This window comes from Carettochelys insculpta, chromosome 7 (assembly GCF_033958435.1).
Source record: "Carettochelys insculpta isolate YL-2023 chromosome 7, ASM3395843v1, whole genome shotgun sequence".
Taxonomy (NCBI): Eukaryota; Metazoa; Chordata; order Testudines; family Carettochelyidae; genus Carettochelys; species Carettochelys insculpta.
Window position 1 is genome coordinate 51,006,506 of NC_134143.1, and position 21,267 is coordinate 51,027,772.

General features: G+C 40.6%; 1 protein-coding gene across 1 annotated transcript; it reads left to right on the forward strand.

Annotated features, from left to right (window-relative positions):
- The first annotated feature begins 1,426 nt into the window (after positions 1-1,426).
- Positions 1,427-13,904, forward strand: CLRN3 (clarin 3). The gene is made up of 3 exons (XM_074999609.1): positions 1,427-1,713; positions 8,783-8,962; positions 12,911-13,904. The coding sequence occupies exons 1-3, from the start codon at positions 1,485-1,487 to the stop codon at positions 13,183-13,185; spliced, it is 684 nt and encodes a 227-aa protein (XP_074855710.1). The 5' UTR covers positions 1,427-1,484; the 3' UTR covers positions 13,186-13,904.
- Positions 13,905-21,267: the final 7,363 nt, after the last annotated feature.

A 21,267-nucleotide genomic window follows, 5' to 3' on the forward strand; every position in this document is an offset into this window, starting at 1 on the left:
TCAGCAACCACTGGCACTCCCCCACCCAGCTCAGGGGAAGTGGCAGCTGCCAGCCCTCATCCCACAGCCCCGGGGAAGTGGCACGGATGCAGCAGCCAACTGCTCTCCAGGCAGCGGCTGCTGGCAGAAAAGGTCAGCAGGTGCGGGAGTGGGGGGGAGGGGAAAAATACGGGACAATAAGGCCCTTTTTAAAAAAATAAGTAGGGGCACCTTTTTAGCATCTCAAATACAGGAAGGATGGTCACCCTAGCTTTGGAATGTGAGGTATTTCAGGTTTTCTGGTGACAACCAATAATAACTTCAGAATGTTATTTACAAGTAAAAAATGGCATTTCGTATGTTACCTGTTTCACAGTAGGGGTGTGTCTACACTTGCATTCCTCTTTCAAAAGAGGCATGCAAATGAGGAGAACACAAATGCAAACGAGGCATAATTTTGCATATTTAGCCCCTCATTTGCATATTCTAATTTCAAAAGAGCCTCTTTCAAAAGAAGAAAGCCAGTGTATACGCTGCTCTTTTGAAAGTAAACCTCATCTTCGAAAGAATCCAAGTCAAGAAATGTAGGGGGATCGCACTGTGGAAGTCGCCCACCCTGGATAACCACCATTCTATCTGAGTGGCTGTGAGGTGTGTGGTGCTGGAGGGTGTGCCTGTCAGAGCTCGTGTTCCTGAGGCTCTGGGCACACTCTCAGCTTCCTGCATGGGGTTTCTGGGTCCTTGCAACTCTAAGAGGCTGGCCCCAGAGACCATAGAGCCCTCCTGGAGCTTGCTAGAACATCTCCATGCTCCCTGAAACCACGGCCATGGTGCACCCACTATTTCAAAAGAGTGGCTCAGAGTGTCTACACATACCCTGTTTCAAAAATCAGTTTCAAAATAGGTCTCCTGTGTAGACATACCCTCAGTCTATCAGAGCATCAGAAAGTCTTTTGGATACGGATGTAAGAGAACTATCTTTCAAGATTAGTTACCAGTCGTATCTATTCTGTTTCTGTACCAGCTCAGAATGTTTTATGAGTTTAGTAAGAATCTTCAAGGAAGCACTAATTGAAAATTTCTTTGATCTTTTAATGAGCTAAAAAATTTTATACCTTGTTTTTTTAACCTCTGCAAGATATCTGAAGAAATTTGATTTGAAGGACTAGTGGTTGATTTGATTTTATTTCACTTGTTAAAGCACAGCCAATAAGAAAGCATTTAATTAAGAGACATTGTAGTGGTAGATTCCTACTGTCCTTCGTTAGACAGTGTGGTTGTAACTATGGTGACGTCTTTTCTCCTGACCAAAGTTCAGTTATTTTACAACTTTATTACCACGGCTGTTAGTTCAAAGGTCATTGGCGTAATTTTTTACCAGTACAAAGCAGGTTCACAGTCTTTAGCAGAACAGTCTCTTTTAGACTGAAGAATTCATTAGCAAGACTCAGGAAACAAGAAAAGTATAACCTGAACCACAAGAAAACTCATCTCTCTGGAAAAAAATGCCATCCAGAAAAAAAGCATTGATGTTTGCATCTGCCTGCTTTATCAGTATTTCATCTTTTGTGATAGTCTGCCTTGTTCTGGCATCCAAAAACTGGGTCTCCAGTAGTATTAACTTTAATGAAAGAAATTCAAGTGCTATTGTAACCATCACATATGGGATTTTTGGAGGTCTGTGTTCAAAGAAGGTGATTGGTGGGCTTGAAACGCCAAAAGAAGATTTTGAAGGTAACTACTCTAGTGAATATAAACAGATATTGTTGAGTGTCTTACCTTCATACAGTTTGTCTTTTATTTGTCTATATTGTTTATACACAATATCTTTATTGAAGACAATAGTATTTACATCATAGCATTATAGGATTTAGGATAGGTGTAAATATGAGAACAAAGAGGACAGCATATAATAGCAGCAACACATTTGCAACCAGCAAGCCTTTCAAATTATTCAGCATCTTGTTAGTTCATAGCTTTGCCTGAGGGACTTATCAAGGTAAAAGGGAAACAATTGTACTAAAAACAGCAAGACTAAGTTTGCAAAAGCTTTCAGTCAATAGAAGTGAAGTAGTTACTGATGATTTTATCTTTTTTTCTCCATTACAAATGAATTCAAAACTAAGAGATAATACAGTTGCTGCTAATTAGGAATGATACATTGTCTTTATTTATTGTGATTTATATAAAAATTATCTATCAAAGACTTTTTTCTTTCTGCAGATTATTAAGGTGAAATTCATGGTTTACTGTTTCAAATATTTTATGTATAGTTTGTTTTCTGCTCAACTCCCATTCACAAGATCATGCCCTATTTGACTAATAACAGGGAAAAATTCGAAGTGCTGGATATATACATATTCAACAGGTTTACAGAAGTGAATACAAAAACAAAAGAAAGAAAAATAGCTGGAATAGACAACTATGTTTTGGATATGGTTTTTACGTAAAACATGAAATACACAGAGTGCTCTGACCAAAATGCTAAGTTTTAGACATTAATTTTTTTCTAAAACATGATTGTTACAAATTTTATGTTAGGCTATAAAATAATTAGCCAATTTATTAATGCCAATATGCATTATTTTGGCAAAATTTGCACAAATTGATTGTAATTTTTAATGATCTATTGGCAGAAATATCATTGGATAATATTCATTTTAGGCTTTTCTTTTAAAGTGCCTTCATTTTAACTTTTAAATTGTGAAGTCAGTTCAAAATATAACTAGTATTTTTGCAATTTTTGTTGGCATGTTGTTGTTGCTGTATAATTTTAGCAATCCTTTTTTGATTAACATCACATTATGAATGAAACCTTGCAATGTGAGCTTGACATCACCTTTTGTAGTGATGTTTCTTTGTGAGACTACCAAGGGGTGCCTTCCTCCGTTCCACTTTGAGAAAATATGACATGAGTTTTCCAAAAACAACTCAAGGAAGTAGAATGAGTTGTGGTTTGCCATCCAAAGACATCTGAGAACTTACTACATCTGAAGATGTCCAATAGATTGAGTCTAAGTTAAATTCTACACTTGTATACAAATCCAATATTTCTGTATGTTCAGTTGTTCATATTTACTCCCACTGGTAAATATACCGCAGGAGAGGGGGAGGACAGACAAAAAACAAAGAGAAAGCAGAAAAAGTAAGTTGTTAAAAAGAAGAGAGACTATAAATATGCATGGTAAAATTCAATTTTTATATTGTTATAACCTTGGTGGTTAATATGCATGTTTATTTTGATTTTTTTTTTTTAATTTTTGTCCATGTGGGATAGATGTGGGAAATTTGGAGAGCGGGTTTATCAATTATTTAATTGAAGTAAATATTAAAATTCAAAAACTTAAAGCGTGTACTGTTAAGACAGAAAATTGTCAACCACACTCTTCAAAATATACCAAGCAAATGCCTGGTAAATTCCAAACCAGTATTTTTCTTATTCTGAATATATGTATTTCATTTATCATCTGTGGAAATATTTTTTCATCCATTTGTGTATATACAGTACAATTGATGACTACTGAATTTGCTGGTAAAAAAATCTCATCCTTCCAAGACTAAATACAGAAAAGAAGAGGAGGAAATGAAGATAGAGGGAGAGAGAAAACACAATCAAGAATAAAGTTTTATCTTGGGGAATCCTGAAGAGGCTACAGATATAAAACAAAACTGACATTAGAAAAACTATATTAGCAAAATCCAAGTGAAACTGTAAAATGGAGCAACATAAATAAGTTATAAATAAGATCTCATTTAAGCCATAATTCTGCATAAACTTACGCACTTAACTTTATGCACTGTGAGTAGTGTTATTGACATTAGTGGAAGCACTCTGCACAAAAGCTAGGCAAGTACACAAGTGGTTGTTAGGATGAGGGCTTTGCACCTTCTGACAGTTTAAAATAGTTAGCCAACGGGATATATGTTATAAAATAATATATAAAATATATAGCATCCTTTTGACAAAGACCATGATGGTGCAAACAAAGGAACAGAACAGAACTGACCCATGCAGGACTCCATTGTAGGCCTAGGAAAATAGGATCAGGATAATTTATTTTGACACACCAAACATATGATTTTCTGAGTTTAGTAAGGAGGCTCTACCTGCACCCAATGTCAACACATTACTAAGAAGACCACACTATGCAATATTGACAAGAGGCTTTCTGCATGGTATAACTGTACAGGAAGCACCTTTGGCTGAATATATAACTACATATTATCAAAATTATGAGGATGGCAAAGTTATTTCAATACAATTCATAAGGGCCACATTACAATAAAAATTATTTGAGAGCGTTAGAAGTAGCATATCTTAAATGTTTTAAAAATTAAAATAGTGACACAGTTTGGGCCCTGTGTCCGTTAAAACAACTTAAACTAGAATAAAGGTTTGGAGGACAGCCCCATCTTTGTCCAGGTAAAATATGGTTTGGATTTAAAATTTTGTATATAAAAATGTTGTTTATGTTTTACTGGGTCCTCCTCAGACCAACGGATGTAGGTTCTCATCCTAATTCCATGCAGACAGACCTTCACTGACCTCTGGACTTCATTTGACGCTGACCCATCTAGAGCTAATTGCAGAAACAGGGCCTTAGATCGGAATCAGTTCAGGGTATGCACCTTGTCATTATGCTTTTATAGCAGGCAGTACAGTAGAGCCCTAGTTCTGAAGATAGCTTCTGGTGGTATTATGAAATGAAAATCAGTCGCGGAATACTTGTATGAGTAAGGCAAGTGGCACATGACCCTTCATATTTATGCGAGAGACAACGAGAGAGAGAATATGACCATGTTTTGTTCTTGTCCAATTAAAGTAGAGGTGAAATTTAAAATATGTCATAACTAATTATTACCTTACCACAATGGCAATTCATATTCATTGAAAAATGAAAATTCTTGAGATATTTACATCTGAAAAGAAATAGGCTACAGTTACACAACAGTGCTCTGTTGACAGAAGTTGCTGTCCGAAGATATTCCCTGACAAAACTTCTGTCAACAGAGTGCGGCCACAAACAAAAGCCAATTGGAAGAGTGCTGTGCTCTGCTGACAGAGCAGCTGGACTGCCTGGCCGCTCTGTCAACAAAACAGGCTCTCAGAAACACAGCAGTCAGGGCTGTTCATTGTTCTAGACTCCCTGTCTGTTGGGAGAAGGCCACCCAGAGCATCCACACAGCTTTTTTGCCAACAGAATCTCTTGACAGCAGAGATATGCTTCATGACCAAAAGGCAGAACGCTGCTGGTGAAAGTGCTGAGTTTTCTTGACAAACTGCTGACAAAATGCATTTTTGTGTGGACATTCCACCAGTTTTGTCAAGAAAACTGGGGTTTTGTCAACAAAACTCACCAATGTAACCATAGCCCTGGAGTTTATTCTGGCGATGAAAGCTACCTTAAGCCAGTTTTTTCATTATATTGGTAAAGATATGTTTAAAGAATATTTTAAATATATTTTTATTTATATTGAAAAGTCCCTCAAATATATTCCTCTAAGAATAAAGCCACCCTAGAATGAACTTATTCTAAAGTAATTCTTAGGGTCTCTATTGTATATTATTTGTTAAAGTTTGTTGTATGCGAGTCTACAAATTTTCAACCATGCATAAACTTCTGTGAAAGATTTTAATTTTAACCTCATCTGTTAAAATGATCATCAAAAAGTTAAGCCACAAAAGCAACAGGCCAATGGTACAGTGTCCTCCATCCAAGGGATTTGAGGAATAGCCATGCCTTTAGGTTGGGATAGCAGAAGAAGAAGAGACTTCTTTTGCCATCATAGCAACGGCTGCATTCCCTGTCCCCACAAACAAAGCTCAATGAAAAGGAACACGTTCTAAAAAGGCTGCATTTATGTGCGAATATAGAATTGACACTACAAGCTATGCATCTTTAATTTTTAAAAAAGTAACTTCAAAGGCAGTGTTCTATGGTGTATGTGAGGTTCTGTGTAACATGTGGGGCATAGTTAAATTTTTGTTAACATATTGTGTAATTGAAATTCCATTTTTAATTTCTGATCACGAACTCCAAAACTTCAACCTAGCATGTTGAAAATGTGTCACTTTAAATGCTTTGGTTGCCCACCTCTGTAGTGTTTACTGAGATGTAGATGTCTGGCTATAGAAACATGATAAGTTTGTTTTTTAAAAAATCAACATTGTTTTTGGAGAGCCAAGCTAAGTGAGATAATATTCATAGAACCAAGTTCTGTTCATGGAAGGGATGAGTTTCTGAGCTTGACAAAGCTCTTCTTTTGCTCTGGGGAAGATAATCAGAGTGCATCAGCTAAATGCTAGTTGGAACAGATTGTTAAGCATATGGGTCTCCACATGCCATATACTACATAACACGAAGTGAGCAGTAAAGGGCTAGCAGGCAGTTGGGTTACAAATTGTAATAAGCAATTAAACCACTGTCTGTATTAAGTGTGTGGTTTTTAATGTCTGGCAGAGTTGTGAATTTCAGTTCCCAGATTTGTCTCATGAAGGGGTTGCGCAGGATTACTTTGAGGAAAAGGACTGAGAGGTCATATGTGGAGAAATCATACTAACCATTGTTCACTTATGGCCGAAATGGTGCTTTTGTCTTATTTTTCTATGAGTTCATTTGAAAGCATAGTAAATGACTCTGATATTCAGCTTAGTTGGTAGTGGTGCATTTGATCCAGTGGATGAGGTATACCACATGAAATAGGCATGTGTAGGACCCACAGAACTTGAAACGTGTTGCAGGGTGGGGAACGGGGGCAGTGAAGCTACGTCTGCAAGTTTTGTACTTGTTGTTCTGGCAAGGTCAGATGATGCTTTGAGGTTTATGGGGAGCCCTTCTAATGATAAAGAGCTTGGGGAAAAAGTGCTGTTTGAAAGCCAGAAGAGTTGATTTGGGAATGATTTTCTTTCAAGATGTGGTCCCCATCAAGTACAGATTGTAAATCCTGGATTATATCCCATATGAGTTCCAGAGTGGGATGGCAGGTGAAGGCATGGTGCAAATCTATGAGGGAAGTTAGGTTCTCTGTCCAGAGGAAGAAAATATCATTGAGGTATCTCAAGCATAATATTGATTTCATGACACATATTTCCAGAAATTCTTTAAGGTGATGCAGAATGAGACATATTGGGGAGCCATCCTACTCCTGAACCATGGTTTGGACAAAGTGGTGATTGTTAAATGTGAAGTTGTTGTAGGTGAGGAATGGGAAATGGATGAGTTAGTTTGATAATGTGTTGGGGGAGGATTTTCAAATATTGTAAATGATCTTGTAATTGAAGCATCTGGTATTGGCCACTGTTGGAAGACAGGATAGTCTGGTTTGATTTGATCCTGTATGGCCAGTCTCGTGTTTTCTTAATTTCTTTGAGTCCTGTTACTTCTAGTGTAGACATAGCCCTAGAGCAGTTGTTACAAAATATATTCCTCACCTTAGTTCTTATCTCAGATGCAAGTCTTCACAAGCCAGAGCTGATCTTTTCTCTAGCCTAGGTCTAACAGCTTCTCCTGTAGCTTTTTTGGGTGAGAAACAGAGTGACCACATTGCCCTATGGCAAATACAGGACATCGGCCTCTGGGGATGGGGGGTGCTGTCGTCCTGTGTCAGGGCTCCTCAGTGATGGGGGCTGCTGCCCTACAGTGAGCCACTGGAGATAAGGACTTGGCAGCCTTCTGGTGGGGGCAAGGGCAGGGAATGGGGTAGCTGTCAGTGGAGGAGCTCCCCAGAACAGAAGCTGCCTCTGTGAGGTGTGGGATGCCAGGGAATGAGTGAGCTGCCCCCTGGACAGGATACCTGGCAGCAGGAGCTGCCACCCTGGGTGCCAAGGAATAGGGCAGCTGCCCCACAGAGGAGCTCCCTAGCAGCGGGGGGCTGCTTCCCTGATACACTGGATGCCAGAGAACAGGAGCCCTGCAAAATATGGGAAAATTTGACCCCCCCATTTTCTTAAAAAAGTTGGGACATCAGTGAGAGAGCTTAAATAAGGGACTGTCCTGTTAAAAACAGGATGGATGGTCACCTTTTGAGAAGGCAGTTTCAAAGGCCAGCTGAAGACATCATTAATTGCTCTCCATTCCTTAAACAGAATTTCCCCAGTGCAGGAACCCTTTGCTTACCTTTCCTCATCCTCATTAAAAATGGCTAATGGCTCTCACTAGAAATTCTAGATTAATAGTCAGTTTAGACTTCCTATTTCTAGCTTCACATACAAGAATGATGCATGCACACAAATAGAATAATACTTTCACAGGCCCTTGAATGACAATTCTTCAGTTTGTTTTGCATAAAGCATATTTAAGTTTGCCCACTGTGAGGTATCACTCTTTGTTGTCAGATCATGCTTTTTTTTAACAACTATATTTGGAGATGTGGTTTCTGTTACAGGCTCATTGTGAAAGAATTCCTTGGGGTAGAGTTGGCAGAAGACTTTTTCTAGCTCTCCATAAGCTAGTATGATACAGCTAGGTGGCTATAAGTATAAAGTGTGATCAGCTCTGACCCAACTATATCTCACTAAGCCATTTCTTAGTCAAGCTATCAGAACAAAAAAGCATTCCAGTGCTACTGGACTGCTTTTTTGTTTTGATAGTACATAGAATAGCATGGCTTTCTCTCTTTCATTAGTCAAGCTATGTCATGCTTATTTTATGTACACACACACACACACACACACACACACAAAATAAATTTTGCCTCATTAGTCCATCCAGGCTCAAGATCAACTTTGTATTTTGAGCAAAACTTGACTTTTATTAATATCGAGTATTGGCTCTGGCATTAATGCTGAACTATCATGTTTCAGTGACAGCAACGTTGCAAAAGACAGAAACGAAAAGTTTGAACATTGTGATTATCTTGCTCCTGGTTGTCAGTTTGCTTAGTTCCCTTATGAGTTCTGGATTTACATTCTGCAACACTGTAAGCAATCCCTACCAGACTTTTTTGGGACCCATTGGAGTCTATACATGGAATTCGATAAGTGGTAAGTATGTAATGCATACTATTCTGTTTAAATAGGTAGATATACATAGAGAATGCCTGATTGTCATATACATCAAGCTCTCTCACAGCACTCTGGCAAAGCAAATAAGGTGTGTGTGCGAAAGAGAGGGGATATGCATATATGCATCAATTATAGGACCTGATTCTCATTTACACATGCATGCATACTAACCCATTTCTTAAACATATTTATTTACACACACACACACACACACACATACATACAGGGGTTCCTTGTTATAAGTCCAGGTTACATTCCTAAATAATGCAACTTATATACTGTGTCTACACTAGCCAAAAACTTCGAAATGGCCATGCAAATGGCCATTTTGAAGTTTACTAATGAAATGCTGAAATACATATTCAGCGCCTCATTAGCACACAGGCAGCTGCAGCACTTTGAAATTGACGCGGCTCACTGCCGCGCGGCTCGTCCAGACAGGGCTCCTTTTAGAAAGGACCCCGACTACTTCGAAGTCCCCTTATTCCTATGAGCAGATGGGAATAAAGGGACTTCGAAGTTGCCAGGGTCCTTTTGAAAAGGAGCCCTGTCTGGACAAGCCACGCAGCAGCGAGCCGCGTCAATTTCGAAGTGCCACAGCCGCCCGCATGCTAATGAGGTGCTGAATATGTATTTCAGCGCTTCATTAGTAAACTTCGAAATGGCCATTTGCATGGCAGTTTCGAAGTTTTTGGCTAGTGTAGATGTAGTCATAGTGAAACAACTTATAAAGGGGAATTAATATCCATAATGAATAATGCAATTAGCTTGAGATATGTTCCCAGACCATAGAGTTCATACACGTGTGGTACATATAATGTGCCTATAACCCACAAAAACAATAATTAGAAATAGACTATAAATAAATAGAATAAATAAATAGATAAATAATACATAAATAAATGGAAAAAGATAAGCTAGTCCCCGCCCATCCCCACCAGCTCCCTGCCAATCCCCACCAGCTTCCAGAAGTTCCCTACCAGCTCCCCAGAGTTCCTGCTGGTACCCCATCACCTCCCCTTCAGCTCCCCACAGTTCTCCACCTGTCCCTGCTGGCTCCCTGCTGTTCCCGGCTGGCTCCCCTTAATCCCCTACCAGCTCCTCGCCTACTCCCCACAGCTTGCTAACTTCCCGCCTGTCCCTGCTGGCTTCCCACAGTCCCCCACTGTCTCCCTGCTGTCTCCCCACCTGTCTCCATTGGCTCCATGCAGTTCCCCAATGGCTCCTCACCTGTCCCTGCAGCTCCCGGCCACGTCCTGCCTGTCCCCGCTGCTCCCCTAGCTACCTGTCAGCTCCCACCTGACTCCTCCCGGCTCCCTGCAGCTTCCTACCAGTCCCCCATGACTTCAGGGCTTACTTCCAAGTCCCCTACGCTATAGCCCCTGCCGCCCGACCACCACAAAGCTCCGCTATGTTCCTGGTTTTTGGTCCCTCGGCCCCCTAAACGATGTAAGTGCAGATCAGCACAACTTATAATGATTCTGCTTCCCTGAATTAACGACTTATATGTGAAATGACTTATAATAAGGACCCCTGTATACACACACGCACGCACGCACCCAGGTCTAATCTCTATCAAGGGCTCTGGCACTTATCAGGAGTGATGTTAACTTAGCATTATCTTCTCACTAGGAAGATTTAATGACGGCATGTCTATGAACGTAATGGGTATCGGAGGACTCTGCAAATATGCCAATATCACTAACTAGCAACACTTACAGGGGAATTCTGTTTTATTCAGGTTTTTATGACATGCCTATCACCAAGGTTTCCAAGCATGTGTCTACTTCACATCGCAATAAAATTATAATGGTCATTTTAAATGAATCCATTATTCAGTAAGTTTCTGGGTGCATTGATTACAAGGAAATAAAATCAGAAATAGCAAGTGGATGCACACACATCAAATGCAATGCAAGTGGATGCACACACATCAAAGATCTTAAGCTGATCTTTCTCAAACTTCTGAAGAAGTGGGTCTGTCCCACAAAAGCTCATCACCTAATACATCATACTGTTAGTCTACAGGACTACAGGGCTGCTTTTTTGTTTTGCTGAAATCCAGGTGGACATGCACAAAAATGCAGACATTGGAAGTAACTAAACTTTCAAAGGTATTCAGGCACCTATGTGCTTTTGAAAATCCCTCTACTACCTATCTACATCCTTATGCCCCTAGATACCTGTTAAAAATCTGGGTTCTGATGTCTAGTTCAGTGTGGTGTGGAGCCTTGTTAATTTCACTCATGTCTCAAGAAAAATCATAACCCAAACATATAAGCAAAATAGCTAAACATGACAGGGATTATTCACCCTTTTCAGCTCCCTGCTATGGGCCTCATAGTTCTACTGTGCCTTATCTCAAAAGTAGGAAGCTGAAAGGAAAATAGAGATGATGGGTCCTGAAAATCTCCTTAGAGAGAAAACTTTGGGCAGTCATTAAAACCCTTAGAGATCTGGTTCTTGGAGGGCTACATAAGGTAGCAACAGCTGGTCAGGGCCATGATAGCCCAGGTACCCAGAAGCTGCCTAGCTTAAGTGGCGGAGGAAGAAGGGGCTTCAGGAAGGAGGATTTCCTTCTGGAAGATCCCTGTGGGCTCTGCGTCTGCATGTATATTTTGGAGTCTGGAAGAGCTTCTTCTGGACTCTGAATCACATGCCCATATATTAATGAGTCAGAGGAAATTTACATCTGCACCTCATTAGCATCTTCTGGATGGCTCATTACCATGCCACTTCTGGAAGAAGTGGAATGTGTAGACACAGCCAATGAGACAGTAGTGATCTGAGCTCATCAAACAAGTCCCTTGAGGTATACCCTTTCAGTCACCCATAAGGTTTGCATCTGCCTTCTTTACACGTACTTTGCTACCACGTCAATCTTGCAGCTGTAATAACCCACACACTCATACTTAATAAGGTCCTGCTTCCCCTAAAAGTGGATTTTTGGAATTGGAGAATTTGTTGAAAAAATATCAGCTCATGGAAGATCTTATATTAGGTGGCTTCACCCTTAAAAATCATTTAATGTGCACAACTATCATTTTGGGTGTCTCTGCTCTTGCCTTATCTCCAGACAGCCTTTTAAAGTAGTGCTGAAAGGGAATATTTCAAAAGCACAGCAGATTTGTGGACAAATCCTCAGCTTGTATTTGACAACATAACTCCATTGAAGTCAATGGAGGTCCATTAATTTATACAAGCTGAGGATCTGACATTTTAAAGGTAGTTATATTCAAGACAGAACGTAGTCTGAAGGTTCTTAATTTTTGTACTAATGACCCCAAGTTCTAAAAGCCAATTCTCGGGAAAAAAAATAGAATGGTGTCTTAAGAGAGCTTCAGCCCATTGTCTGTGCACATGTGCACATGTAGGGCAAGCCAGAGCAAGATTAGAGGAAATAGAAATGCAGAAGTAGTTAGGAAACTACTCATTCTCAAGGACAAAACATTCTGTGCTGTAATTTAGAATACAGAAGTAGAATCCCACTGTCTACTTTATTCAGAGAACTTCTAACTAACAGCACACATTCTATTTCAGGCATATAATGTAGGCAACATATTGATGCTCCAACTTCATTTAGGTTACTTTTAAGGTGACTTACATGTGCTGGGAGTCCAACAAGAAGACTTACCCCTTAACTGGCTTTACTCCCACTGATGTTAAGGGGAATTTTTCCATTGGCTTTAATGGGACTTGAACTGGATTTAGAGGAGGTGCACAAAACCATCACATCAGATATCAGCTAAGGGACAGCAAATTCCTTAAATAATTTCCTAGAATTTTTAATTGATAGGAAACTTCAGATTTTTCTTCCAACTAGTTGAAATGCCCAGAGTGAAATAGATATTAGAAATGTCACATTTGCATAAATGTACCCATATGCTATCACAATGCCTTTTATAACATTGTATTCCTATTTTCTAGGCAGCTGCATTCTTCTAACCATGATATTGTTTGCAGCAAATGTAGAAGCAAACAAATTACCTGTAGAGCTGGCTTCAAAGTGTGTGTTGTCTTCAAGTCAATATCAATACTCCAGAAACAATTATGGATATTCATACTGGCTCATGCTTCTTATCCTTCTTTTGAATATTGCAACTATCATCATCACCATTTTCTATCACCATGCAAGGTATTCCAAGAGGAAGGAACAGGAAAGACCCATTGAAAATGCACCAAAAGATGGTATTTTATTTTAGTGACACCAAATTCTCTCACTTAAAGGTGATCTGGAAAAAAATGACAAATTAAAATGGACAATCATGACTGATAATTTAAACTCCAAATTTATATTGCTGTTCACTTGAGTTGTTTATTTGTCGTCATCATTTTAGATCTATATTGCCATAAATGTTTATAAAGTATTTATTGATAAGGGCATCAGTCGAATGAAGGTGTATAATGATCCGAACATGCATCATTTGTCAGTGGGCCACATAAGCTGTAGCTGTGTGTGGCTCATTTTCCTGACTCCTCCCATGGGACGTCCCTTGTGTGAAGGTAAGATGCTGGAAGGAACAGAAGAGCAGCTACACCACAGTGAAGATCAAGACTTTTCAAAGAGTAGAACAAAATCCAGAACTGAGTTTTGAGGGGGAACCCACTGAACTGCTGCTTCTTGAACTGGGAGCAGCTCAGTGTCACAGGCACTAGGACTCAGATTTGGAAAGTGAATACAAGGAAACATTTGTCTCCCTTCCTGTTTTCCTACTGCTTTTTCTTCAGTCCTGTTTCATTCTGCATCCAAATCCTGTTACTGCCCTTCTCTCCCCAGCCAAACATTATTCAGCATAATCTATTACCACCTGTTGCATTCTGGCTATTCTCTACAGAATGGCTCCTCAGGGCTGTTTAAGTAGCAGTGAGGGCTGCCCCAGTCCCAGGACCAAGGTGCTCTAAAGCAGTGTTTCTTAAACTTTTTGAGACCATGGAGCCCCACACAATACTATGTTTTTATGAGGAACACCTACGAAAATTTTCTTAAATTTTTTTTGCCAGACCTCTGTGTCCTGCCCCTGCCCCAAAACGAAACAAACCAGCAACATATACAGCAAAACCAAATGAAGTAATTTAATCAGGTATCCTAGCAATGAAGAAGTACCATTGTACCTGGTTCTAATAACAGAAAATATATACCATCAGTGTATTTTTCCAAATGCTTACAGCACACCTGTGAGTTGTTCAGAGAACACCAGTGTTCCATGGAATAGTTTACGAAACACTACTCTAAAAGTACAAAGATCCTTTACTGTGATCAGCCAGCTGCAAAGGCAGGGCCATTGTTTTGATTATTCACATAACTCCTGATTGGAAACTAATCCAGAAAAAGTACAAAATCTTGACAATAATAGGACAAAGTCACTGGGGCCTTGGATCTTCGTCCTCCACAGCAAACAAAAATTATTTACTTCTTCCCACAATACAAGAACTAGAGGACACCACATGAAATAAATGGGTAGCAGGTTTAAAACTAATAAAAGAAAGTTCTTTTTCACACAGCGCACAGTAAACCTGTGGAACTCCTTGCCAAAGGAGGCTGTGAAGGCTAGGACTATAAGAGAGTCCAAAGAAAAGCTAGATAAATTCATGGAGGTTAGGTCCATAAAAGGCTATTAGCCAGGGGACAGGAATGGTATCCTGGCCTTTGTTTGTCAGAGGCTGGAGATGGATGGCAGGATGCAAGTTACTTGATCATTGTCTTTGGTCCACCCTCTCTAGGGCACTTAGCACTGGCCACTGTCAGCAGACAGAATGCTGGGCTAGATGGACCTTTGGTCTGACCCAGTAATGGCCATTCTTACGTTCTTATTTCCCCCTTTTTCCCCCCCCTCTCATCTTTCATTTACTCCTTTCTTTGGCCCCTAGTAAAAAAGCAACTCCATATTTAGAATTCACTACTTCTCTTTTGCCTTGCCAGTCCTCCTTGGTTTCCTTAATTTGGAGTATGGACTCACTTCTACTAGCTATTACAATCATAAAAGGCCATGCAGACTAGCCAATAATATGAACCCAGATGTAAAGTCAGTGCTATTAATTTACACTTTTGCTGGTGTCTTGTTCCTGTCTGGAGTGGCTAAAGCCAGACTTTGTGATTTATATGGTGACAGTATGATACAGGGATGTGTTGCAATCATAAATGAGCAAGGAGTTGGTTTGGGTCAGTTAAGAGTTTGATGGTGGATATCTGCCAGTGAATCATTTACTGGTTGTTCATGTTTGCACACATTTTATAGAACCTTTGTTTTAGGCTATGCATAGTCTGCTTTGATTAACACCTAGCCTAAGGAAATGATAAAGCTGCACCTTGTACAGGCGTGGTTCTCCTGTTTCCTGAAAATAAATACCACCCATTTGCACTGACGTGAGTCCCAGATGGTGGATACTTACAGTGACAATTTAAATGCCACAGCCAAACCTCTCATTCATTACATGGAGCTGAATAATTAAAGTATAATTCTTCTAAATAATAGAACAACAAAATTAAAATTGTCTGTGGTCTTTAAAGGGATTTTTTCCCCCTCCAGCTTTCTAACTTCCTCTAGTATCTGCAGCTAGGCAGAGCTGACCCCTTCTTTTTAGGTGCTACTAATGCGTACCTACTATATCAACATCTTTTTCAGGACAGCAGGGCAGACAAAAGCATCGGGTAAGCTTATACTCAATGCCTATGTTGCAGGGATGGGTGTTCATGGAGAGAGGTGATCAGGACCTTGAACTGTCTTACTGTCTTGCCCCTCACCCTGAACTGCTGGGAGACCTTTCCCAATGGACTGCATCACATAGTATCTTTTTACCATACCTTATCACGTCTGATTTAGAGAAGCATTAATTACATGGAAAGTATATCATGAAATACCACAGGGGCTGCAAAAAAAACAAACAAACTGCCCACTTGAATGGATACCTCAGTTTTGCCAAGAATATGACTTCTCAGCAAGTTGACTCAAACAAATAAAACCTCTTCTGGAGCCCTTGTTCATGTTAATTTAATTTTCAAGATTCAAAGTATAAAATTTCCAGTGTATGTGTCAAACAAATACAGAACCTTGCTGCAGAAATCCTATGTTACAGCAGTTTGTATGGAGCAGAGGCAGGGTAATGTTCTGATCTTGGAGAGTTTGAATAGGTACATCAAACAAAAGACCTTTCTAGCTTTCACTTTATGATAAGACCCTTGCATAGAACTGCTTTTCATTCCAGTTGAAATGTAAAATATTTTGCACCCACAAGCTAACTTGGTGCAAAGCCAAACATTTGGCAGTTTCGCTTGAGCTGCAAAAAATTTTCACACAGCTTCCGTGAGCAGCTGTCTGACTTTGCTTAACCAACATTCATCATGCAACATGACTTAGCCTATGTCTGTCATTGGGCAAACCAAAACTAAGTCCCTGAAACAGAGTATTATTAGAGGACCTGTGTCTATTCCTCTGAAAATAAAAGAATTAGTATTGCTTCAGCTTTTATAAAGCAGCAACAGATTACTATCAATAAGGCACAACTACAGAAGATTCAAAAGTTTGCTTCTAATAAGCATCTTCTGTTTTGGCTTCTTATCAGAACCTCTTGTATTTGTAAAATCAGGCTGAAAAATCTCACAGGAACTCATGCTTTTCTTGTGAAGTGTACGTATTTTACCCAACTGACCATCTTTTTGATATACAGTACTGTGCAGCCTGGCACCTGAATAGAAGCAAAAGTGTGTAGTCTTCTATCGCTGCATTTATAGTAGCGGTAACCTATGGCTGGATTCTGCAACTGCCTTTGTATGTGCAGACTCCTGCATGGAACCTTACTACAGTTAATAGAGCTCCATGTAGCCTGTTTGCACTGAGTCTCAGGCATGATTGGGGCCTTGGATACTGTTGGCCAATGGCAATCTTGCTATTGACTTCATGTGAATGAGGATTTGGCCTAGACTTGAACTTCAATCATAGAACTTATGTGATAACCTGGTTGGAATATGGATCAAAATGATAATGTTTAAGAAACCCAATTTTTAGACACAGACTCTTAGGTTTTTTTCTATACAAAGGCAGACAATCTACTTTTTGTCTGAATGTTTTTAGGTTATTGGACACATGAAAACAAGCATAAAATAAAACTATATTTTCCCTCAGCACAAAGGTGGGGGCAGAGTGGTCGCCCACTGACCCGAGGGGGTGGGAGCTCCTCCCCAAACTCTGGTGGGCAGATCCTGGCCCCATCCTGTCATCTGACCAGAAACCAGGAGGCAGGACTAGAGATATAAAAGGCCAGTCCAGCAGCTCAGTCAGGCCCCAGATGCCAGAAGAACCAGATACCTGCCCTGCACTGGAGGCTGCTCGGGTCCTAAAGGAGGCTGAGAACTGCCCAGCGCTGTTGGGACATCTCACACACTTGGACCTGCAGGAATAGCCAACCCTGACAGAAGTTGCAACCCCAGTGTCCCAGAGGACCTGCACTGGAGCCAGGTATGGTTGGCGGGGGAGCATGGAAGTAACCCAGGGACAGACGACCTTAGTCTAACTGAACCAGAACCTGCAACTGACTCAGTGTGTTGTAGGTAGGATCCCCACTGACCCAGTGGCAAGTGGATCTGCCACTGTTAGGGCCCTGGGCTGGGGTTAAGTGGAGTGGATGGGCCGCGCCCTCTCTGCCATCCCGATCAGTGAATTGCAGTCTTCCCTCCCCACTGTTAAAAGCCAATTGCCTGTGCTTGTTGGCTCTCCATCAGAACTAGGAGATGGACCAGTTTGCAGCACCTGAACCTGACCTGGGGCCTAAAAATTGCTACTTGGCCTGGGCATAGATCTGAGCTACTGAATTGACGTTGTCTCTGGCCCTGAGTGAAGGCCTGGGCTTATTGACTCTGCATGGACTGACCACAGGGCCAAGTCCTTGGACTCTTGTTGCCAGACCTGAGCGAGAGCCATGGCTGCTTGTATTGGTGCTTGGCCAGATTACAGGCCTGGCCCAAGGAAACAGTGCAGCAGCTGATTCCCCCATGGGTGACTGTGCAGCTGCATAGTGAAACAGGGTGTCTGCCCACTGACCTGGAGTGGGATGAGCCCCGATGGCTACAGGGAAAATGGAAAACTGTTTGCATAAATTGTTGTGCCCCATTTTTTCACTGAAAACTTATTGGTTGTGCTTTTCTTGTAAGTTACAAGTTAGACACCACTGCAGACTAAGAAGATGCATCTTGTGATAATAAAAATTCACATGAAACAACACTAATGTAAGTTACTAGGTAACTTCATGGTTTCCAAAGCAACTGCTGCAAGTTTACCACATTATTTTCATAGAACATAGCGCAGCTGTGTGTTGTGTTAACAATGCAATTAACTTACATTAATGATGCACCAAACAAGGATTTGATACAGTCTCACATGACCTTCTTCTAAATAAACTAGGGAAATGGAACCTAGGCAGGGCTGCTATAAGGTTGGTGCATAACTGGTTAGATAACCATTCCCAGAGAGCAGTTATCAATTATTTGTATTCGGAAATAACATAAAGGCTGCATCTACACTAGCACAAATCTTTGAAATGGCCGTGCAAATGCTGAAATGCATATTCAACGCCTCATTAGCATACTGCCATCCACGGCTCTTTGAAATTGCCACATTTTGCTGCCACGCGGCTCGTGGGGGTCCTTTTCGAAAGGACCCCACCAACTTCAAAATCTCCTTATTCCTTATTCCTATCAGCATCTATGAGAATAATGTGGTAAACTTGCAGCAATTGCTTGGTGGGGGAGCGTGGAAGTAGCCCAGGGACAGACGACCTTAGTCTAGCTGAACCAGAATCTGCAACTGACACAGGGTGTTTCAGGTAGGATCCCCACTGACCCAGTGGCAAGTGGATCTGCCACTGTTAGGGACCATGAAGTTACCTAGTAACTTACATCAATGTTGTTTCCTGTAAATATTTGTTATCACAAGATGCATTTTCCTAGTCTGCAGTGGTATCTATCTCACAGTCATTTTCTCTTTTGCATGTGTGAAACTGATTGTTTCTTAATAAATGGAGTACTTTGCATTTGTCCTTCTTGACTTTCAACCTATTTACCCCAGACCATTTCTTCAGTTTGTCCAGACCATTTTTAATTCTAATCCTATCCTTCAAAGCACTTGCAACCCCCCGCAGCTTGGTATCATCTGCAAACTAAATAAAGGCACTCTCTATGCCATTATCTAAATCGTTGCATAAGAGATTGAAGAGAACTGGTCTCAAAATCAATCCCTGCAGAATCTTACTAATTGGCTATGTCTACACTAGCACAAATCTTCTTTTGAAGATTACTAATGAGGCGCTGAAATGCGTATTCAGTGCCTCATTAGCATGCCGCCAGCAGCTATTTGAAATTGCCACATTTTGCTGCCATGCGGCTAGTCCAGACCACGGTCCTTTTCAAAAGGACCCCACCAACTAATTAAGAGATCAGCAGATAGGAACAAGGGGATTTCAAAGTTGGTGGGGTCCTTTCAAAAAGGACCCCTGTCTGGATGAGCCACGCAGCAGCAAAACGTGGCAATTTCGAAGAGCCACGGCTGGCAGCATGCTAAATGAGGCTCTGAATATGCATTTCAGCGCCTCATTAGTAATCTTCGAAATGGCCATTTGCATGGCCATTTTGAAGATTTGTGCTAGTGTAGACATAGCCAATGAGTACGATTCTGCAGGGATTGATTTTGAGACCAGTTCTCTTCAATCTCTTAAGCAACGATTTAGATAATGGCATAGAGAGTACCTTTATAAAGTTTGCAGATGATACCAAGCTGCAGGGGGTTGCAAGTGCTTTGAAGGATAGGATTAGAATTGAAAATGATCTGGACAAACTGGAGAAATGGTCTGGGGTAAATAGGATGAAAGTCAATAAGGACAAATGCAAAGTACTCCACTTATCAAGGAACAATCAGTTTCACACATGCCAAAGAGGAAATGACTGTCTAGGAAGCACTACTGGAAAAAGGGATGTAGGGGGTCATAGTGGACCACAAGGCAAATAAAACTGAACAGTGTGATGCTGTTGCAAAAAAAGCAAACATCATTCTGGTATGTATTGACAGGAGTGTTGTAAGCAAGACACAAGAAGTAATTCTCCTGCTCTACTCTGCTGATTAGGCCTCAACTGGAGTACTGTGTCCAGTTCTGGGTGCCACATTCCAGAAAAGATTGGAGAAGTTGGAGAAGAGCCATAGGAGAGAAAAAAAATCTGGCACTGGATTTTGAAGATCTAGAAAACATATCTATGGGAGAAGATTGAAATAATTATGTTTGTTTAGTTTGAAAAAGTGAAGCCTGGTGAGAGGGGACATGATAACAACTATCAAGTACCTAAAAGGTTGTAACAAATAGGAGGGAGAAAATCATTTTCCTTAACCTCTGATGATAGGACAAAAAGCAATGGGCTTAAATTACAGCAAGGGAGGTTTACGCTGGACATTAGAGAAAACTTCCTGTCAGCGTGGTTAAGTGCTGGAATAAATTGCCTACAAAATGTTGTGGAATTTCCACCATTGGAGATTTTTAAGAGCAGGTTAGACAAACACCTGCCGGAGATGGTCCAGGTCATATTTGGTCTTGCCATGAGTCCAGGGGACTGAACTTGATGACGTCTCAAGGTTCCTTCCAGTCCTAGTATTCTATCATTTTATGAAGGTAAGAAGCTATCCAGGACAGGGACCATGCCTTTCTCTTTGATACCAAAGATGTGCCTAGTAAACCTTTGTGTGCTATTAAATAATCCATCAGACAGTATTACATACACATGGCCATAAACAAGCTTAATAGAAAAGAATTTATCTATTCTGCAATCATGTCTATATTCAATACAGCAGCAAAGCAGCTGATGCAGGATGACTTTGCATTTAGCCTTTAGGAGAGCAGAAAGAAATTGGATTGGCTGCTGCCAATCAGCCAACCCTAAAAATGAATAGAACTATATTCAGCACATTTATCCTTTTAATGAGAACAGATTCTGGCAGTTTTGCCTTAGGTAAAAAGGAAAAAGCTTGCACTGTCAGCCGGACATGCCTCTGAAATAAAATCAAGTGTCCATTGGCTCTGAAGACCAGAGTAAGTAATTTTGTAAATAAAGGAGCTTCACATTTATTACCTACCAACAGTTCAGCATAGCTTTCCATAACTGGTAATGTTTGGTCAGATCAGAAGAGGGATACAGTCTCACGCTAGCCCAAAGATGAATTCTCTTTTAGCTTTAAAGTAATTTATCTGATGCCTATCACAATGAGATCAGGAAGCACCCAAAGCACTGTTTGCACTGTGGCTTCTCTCCG

Bases quoted from the DNA above. Each gene is read 5' to 3' on its own strand.
- CLRN3 (XM_074999609.1), top strand. From the start codon at position 1,485: ATGCCATCCAGAAAAAAAGCATTGATGTTTGCATCTGCCTGCTTTATC. The intron at 1,714-8,782 runs GTAACTACTCTA...ATCATGTTTCAG, and splicing joins GCCAAAAGAAGATTTTGAAG to TGACAGCAACGTTGCAAAAG. The intron at 8,963-12,910 runs GTAAGTATGTAA...CCTATTTTCTAG, and splicing joins TACATGGAATTCGATAAGTG to GCAGCTGCATTCTTCTAACC.